At 36.8% G+C, this 6,176-nt stretch overlaps 1 protein-coding gene across 2 annotated transcripts; it reads right to left on the bottom strand.

The window, feature by feature from the left end:
- Positions 1-561: 561 nt before the first annotated feature.
- Positions 562-5,753, bottom strand: LOC112503797 (protein TAB2 homolog, chloroplastic). 2 transcript variants are annotated; one of them, XM_025107794.1, is made up of 5 exons: positions 5,192-5,753; positions 5,014-5,083; positions 2,773-2,944; positions 1,725-1,891; positions 562-1,004 (listed from the first exon to the last, which is right to left on the bottom strand). In XM_025107794.1, the coding sequence occupies exons 1-5, from the start codon at positions 5,695-5,697 to the stop codon at positions 996-998; spliced, it is 924 nt and encodes a 307-aa protein (XP_024963562.1). In that variant the 5' UTR covers positions 5,698-5,753; the 3' UTR covers positions 562-995. The 2 variants fall into 2 exon arrangements, with proteins under 2 accessions (XP_024963562.1, XP_024963561.1); XM_025107793.1 differs by having other exon boundaries at positions 1,748-1,891; positions 5,192-5,752.
- Between the last annotated feature and the right edge of the window lie 423 nt (positions 5,754-6,176).

Raw genomic sequence — 6,176 nt, 5'->3', positions numbered from 1 at the left:
ATTATTAATCTAAAGGTTTTGTTTTTATTTGTTCATAATAGTATAAAAAACATAACAAAATTGTATTAATATTTTTAAGGTTTTGAGTTTTAGAGGTCCTTTATCCAAACATTTATCTGATAAATACTTACCGGTAAGATTTGACACTATCATTCATCTTGCTGGTTAAAATTTGTGCTCTATCAAAATGACATCATATGCAACAATTTACCCACTAAACACTAGCCGGTAAGATTCTTGAGCCTTACGTGTAAGATTCTCGATTCTTATTATGTTCATCCGGTAAGGCAATATGACTGGTTAGAACTTGATAAACGACTCCTTAATCTTCCCTAGACAAATTTTCTCTAAAATTTAATATTAGATCATAGGAAAAAGAGCAAAAACAATTGTGTGCGTATCATTGGATCTCTAAATTTTTGTACTATTATATTTCGGTCCCCCGAACTGCAACGGTCGTATTCCGCCCCTGTCTGGAGATCCCAAAAGAACCATTTTATTGTAGTGTAATAAACTCCTGTTGTGAGATAGTAGTATATACATAACTGAAAGAAATCTCTATTGACTCCAAGTGATTGATTGGAAATTTGGAATATGTCATTGTATTAAGAAAATATTGGATCATACTAATGCTATGTGATGATAAAAGTGCCCAAGTACAACACATGATCTGATTCAAAGTCGACCATTTTCGACCCCTTGTGGTAACATCAATATACAACCACATATATACCCGAATTTTACTTAAACAGGTGATGGCGGCAAGTCCAATAACAGCCAAAACCCGACGCAATTATCCGAATCCAATGTATCTTGGATTGCTAAGAAATGCAAACCTCCGCTGGCCTTCTTTGCTGCTTCCCAAGCTTCAGCCTCGGATGTAGTCACCGATGATTTCTTATACGAGGCATAAACATAACAGGTGGAAATCCCGACAGATAGAACCAGGTTAGCACGAGCTAAGTCAGCTTCAACCGAACAGACTTCTAACCCGTTCATCCAAGCTGCAGGAACAATTAATTTCTGTCGTCTTTTAGATTACAGTACGATGTATCGCAAAGTCAAATCACTGTGTTTTCTGAAACCAAACCAAACAAGACCAGCATATCCCATCTAGAGGTGGGGTCTAGGGGGTATGATCATGTTTAGGCATACTTGAACTCTACTCCAAAAAGTAGAGCGGTTGTTTCCGTGCAGACCCCCTTGTTTTTCTGTTTTTTCATTAACAATGGGTGTCCAGGCTCACTTGAGCACACCTCGACTAATCCCATGGGACCCTAGAGAATAGCAAGGAAAATCCCAATGGCCTTAGAGGGACTTGAAGAGGAGACCTCTCCGGAGGAGCCCCAAATGCCAAAGCCTTATTGCCAATTAAGCTAATTCGTAAGGTTCAGACCCTCTACTTGTGAAAACTGCATGGCATAATCAACATGTTTCAAGCTGTTTCCAGTTTAGAAGCAGTGCCTGGACATGCTGATTGGCTTATGGGAATTTGACTTTGATCCCGGAGGTCAAACGAAGTTTCAAATTCAGAATCAATATGGATGTTGCTATACAGTTAACACCATTGTTTTGTTCTTTTTTGAATATTGTTAATAGAGTATACTGTAATCATAATCTTTCTAAGAATTTCAAGGGACATGTACCCGATTGAAGTCAAAATGTAATTTGGTTGACCTCAAAAGTCAAAATGCAGACCTTTTAGCAATGGAAGCAGTAGCTACCTTGCTGTGAATTATGTACACACCTGCCAATGGCCTAGCACGTGAAGATGCCACAGCCAGTCCAGGAATCAACGTCTCGTCATCCATTTCGATCCCCAATAGATCCAAATCCAAAGTTGCACCGAAGGCAAATGATTTTTCTTGTGATAATAGCTCCCTTTTAACGTCTGAAAAGTTGAAAGATCCATCAATACCATTTACATTTGAGAGTTCCATATATTTTTTTTATAGTAATTTTAAATCAAGTAAAATTTAACATGTGACCGTATATACTTCTCAAACACAAGAAATTCAATAGCTACAGTGAAACATTGGGCCTCTAGAATCTAAAAAAAGGAGCAAAACCCAACAAATATTTTAAACAATCTTTTACTTGCAATGACTCCATAACATGATTCCAACATACTCTCCCATCTAATGCCTATTGTTCTTTAAATTACATCATTAGATCTCAAATGATCAAATAGACCTTTATACAGCATGTTTAATGAAGTGAAAACCAAACGAAATGATATGAACCCACTAAATCCCACACTAAGCAAGTCTCCACCCCTTGGAGAAGAGAGATTGTTGTCATGAAGACCACCGGTTCGTAAACAACATTTTGAATGTGGTACCATCACCTTGTTACGTTATATTGACCAATTCATAAAATAGATACCAAGCATAGGAAAATTTATGTTTCAGGAGAACCAACATCCATCTTAGCCCCTATAACAGTCCTGTTAATCAAGCTTGCGGTTTTAAAAAAATTTGGGTGACTCCTCAAATAACATCTATTCATAGGTGAATTTGAGCAAAATGGACCAGCATGGGTGCAAGGAAACGAGTACGGTTTTCTAACGAAGAGGCTAACCCCACATTTGCGCACATGTGCACACGCAAACCAAACCAAACCAAACCAAACCAAACCAAACCAGTATCTCCCATCAGCAGGTGGGTCCACTGAGGGGGGGTGTACACAGACCTCTCCCAAAGGAGTAGAGCTGTTGTTTCAGAGACCCCACATGGACACAAACACATATACTTAAAGGTTTTCTGAATTTACCTGAAAAAGGCAACTGAACAAAAGCCCATTTTTCCCCATACAAACTATCAGGAAGATCCATTGGGAACGGGTTATCAAGTGCAAGGAGAGGCTTGGATCCTTTCTGGAAACCAGGATGTCGTGTATATACTGTTTCATACCGTTCTCCCAGCCAGAGAAGGAGAGACAAACACTGAAATAAGAAAAAAAATAACCTAATTTATGTTACATTTCAGCATATCAAGTTCTACATTGAAAAGAAATGGCAAAGTTGCAAACATAAATCATAAATGTAAGTTCAATTTTTAGAAATGGCAGTATAACCTCTACAATTAACTACAACAATGGTCATAAAAGAATTTAACTGCAACATATGCTATAATCAGAAGAAAAACATTTAAATAAACATGCCTCACTACGATGGCATTTATGGTATGGTAGCCGTACTTAAGCTAGATGATTCCTCCATTTCGACAAAAAAAAGAGAGAAAGAAGGAAAAAAGCTCCAAATTGACATGATGGTCAAATGGAATACTTTTATAATCCAAGATACATCCTTCATTATTAGAGCAAGCATTGATTATTACATTAAATGTTATAACAAAACACCAAAGATATAAAATGCTGGTTTAAGCCTGCCACAAAAGTAGTCTAGTTGACCTAAAAGGTTACATCGTACTCCCTCTGTCCCGAGAATGCAACACTTTCTATTTATGGTTTGTCCCAAAAATATGAAACAATTCGTTTTTGGAAAGATTTCAATCCAAAATGTACCTACTTGCCCATTAGCAGTCATCACAAGATATTGGTGAAATTGGTTGTGGCCCACAAGGTTTTTCAATTTTGGCTGATGAAGGGTACTTTATGTAATTGATTATGAGTCAAAAACTTGGATTAAAAATTACGTGCGAGTCAAGCATTGACCGGAGGGAGAACATCTTTTCTGGAGAGGAGGTAAGATATAATCCAGTTAAATTCATGAATATCTGGCATCTAGAGGTCGGGCTTAAGCTATTCTGGAGAGGCAGCCATTTGAGAGATATTAAAGCTGTAGTTAAGGGTACCAGTAGAATGCATATAAGCGATGTAGATGTAAGCAGAGGTACAATGCGCCACGTTTCTTTAAACATGAGACAATTATGGCAACTTGTAAAACCTTCTGGGCAATTTTATTGGTTACTGCTTATTATGAACGTTTCATATTTGAAAGATGGACATGAGATCCAGTTCAATGACGCCATAAAATATTTAATAACAACAAATAGACACTCTTCTAATCTACTTGTCTACAAGTCCATAATCTGTTACTCATTGGAGTTCACCCCAAACCGTTGTCTCTACACCTTCATTCAAGGAGTTGACAACTTCCATACACACAGACCTTCTGTTTCCTCAATATTTGCAGATTTCTTTTACATATTTGCTTGATTCTTTTCATTTTCTTTTTCTAACTGTTCTCTTCTACAAGACCATTGAATCTTGTTTCATATACAACCAACTTTTTTCTTTCCAGGAGCCAATAGAGTCCCCTCAAATGCAACAAAAGATGTCATTATCGATTTCATTATAATCTTTAGCACATAGACTAGTGAGTTTTTCTTCTCATCAAACATTTTCTTTATTTCATAGGTAGTAATGCCTTAATGTATCATGGTACTTAACAATTTCTACTCGCTAATATTCAGATTGACTTGTCGCAAACTAGGGGTGGGGTTCCTTTTGATTTCAGAAAGTCAAAGCATGTCTTCTTGAAACTCAAACTCTGTTCAGAGATGATTATAATTGTACCTCATACGTTATTTTTTCCTAATACTTCCTTCTCAGTTCGGAGTTATATGTTGGTATCAAAATTTATTCTTATCGATCTTCAAGTTAAAGTCTAACTCATCTGAAATTGAACATTTCAAGGATCAAGGGACTGACAGACCTCAGAAAATTATTACAGACATGTCTTTGAGGTATATTGTCATATCCTTGGAGCTGATTAACACACACTTAAGGCGCCCTATAACTGAATTTTCAAGACCCACGATCAACAAATTTGAGCCCAGCACTCAAAAAAATAAGCTTTATTCAACTGCAGATGCTTATGTCTCCATGTGCAAAAAGATTGACAACAATCACATGAGTAACGAAGACTTAGACCAAGACTACAGTAGAAAGTATCACATGAAACAACAAGTGTGGGGTGATGATGAGTTTAAGGCTACGACAAGTGAATTGATTACTTAAGATGTAGATTAGAAACTACGTCGCACACACCCGTTTGCTAGGAATCGGTTTTATACCAAGCTCTTTGCATGCTTTAGTAATGATTGTCTGCATTTGTGACCTACAACAATCATCAAATAAACAAATACTTCAGTCTACCAATATTAGAATTAGCCAATGACAATAAACAAGTAATCGAGCAATCAATAAATGACCATCAAAGAATCACCTGAAGAATCTAACTTTATCAGGTAAAGGCACATCCAATTCATCACAAATGGACACAATTGCATCCTTCAAAGTAACACTGTTAATAACATTGTTAGGGAAGTACTTGGTATACTGGAGGGACAAAGAGCTATCACAAGCTACAAGCTCCCAAATCTTCTTCCCTCTAATATCAAGAATAGGTCTAGAACAAAAATCCAATTCCCATTCTGTAATGCTCTCTGGATCAGTTTCGGGGTCGAGATAACTCAATTCTGCAGTTGGGTCATCATCAACATCATCGAGGGATTCGGCTCCTATTGATGATGATACTGAGCTCTCGGAAACAGAACTGGGTCGAAGAGTGAGGGTTTTAGGCTCGTTAGTTGGTAACTTTGTGAGGAAAAGAGATGAGTGAAATGGGATTTTGATGGGTTTTGGTGTGAGCTCAGAAAACTGGATGTTTGGGTGTCTGATTCTTGTGGTGTTAATGCTGAGACTAGCAATCCCAATGCCGAGACCAGTCATGGACGAAAATGGTCGAGTGATTAATTGTGCAGCGAGTTCATCTGGAAATGGGAGTTGGTTATCGGCCACAAATACCCCTGGTCGGATAAGAACATCAATCTACAACAAATACCGGACAAATATATTCTAAAGGGGTTTTCTATACTCAGTTTTGAGGAATATTTACAAGAATAATATTTAGATAAGTTCTCCTAATATTTTGTAAGGCTTTGTTTAATTATTAATGAATAAGGGGTTGTTTGTTTAGTTATTAATAGTTTAATTAAGAGTCGACCTCTTAATTACTAAAACTCGTTAAGAATTTAATCTTGTTTGACAAAAAAAAGGGGAAAATTACATTAAAATAGAACCAACTTTCACCTGATTCTTATTTTGGGGAATCAACTTTCAAAATCGTTATTTTGTGGAACCAACTTGCATCTGATTCCTATTTTGGGGAACCAACTTGCAAAATAATTATATAAAAATAACTAAAATTC

This window comes from Cynara cardunculus, unplaced genomic scaffold (genome assembly GCF_001531365.2).
Source record: "Cynara cardunculus var. scolymus isolate 2C unplaced genomic scaffold, CcrdV1 Un_Scaffold_3844, whole genome shotgun sequence".
In the NCBI taxonomy this organism is placed as follows: domain Eukaryota; kingdom Viridiplantae; phylum Streptophyta; class Magnoliopsida; order Asterales; family Asteraceae; genus Cynara; species Cynara cardunculus.
This window is presented reverse-complemented; position numbering and strand designations above follow the sequence as displayed.

What these genes read in the sequence shown, in the direction of transcription:
- LOC112503797 (XM_025107793.1), bottom strand. Translation starts at nt 5,697, where the DNA reads ATGACTGGTCTCGGCATTGGGATTGCTAGTCTCAGCATTAACACCACA. An exon ending in AACCGATTCCTAGCAAACGG is followed by an intron (nt 2,945 to 5,013) that starts GTGTGTGCGACG and finishes TTCTTATTTCAG; the next exon opens with TGTTTGTCTCTCCTTCTCTG. An exon ending in TGTTCAGTTGCCTTTTTCAG is followed by an intron (nt 1,892 to 2,772) that starts GTAAATTCAGAA and finishes TCAACTTTTCAG; the next exon opens with ACGTTAAAAGGGAGCTATTA.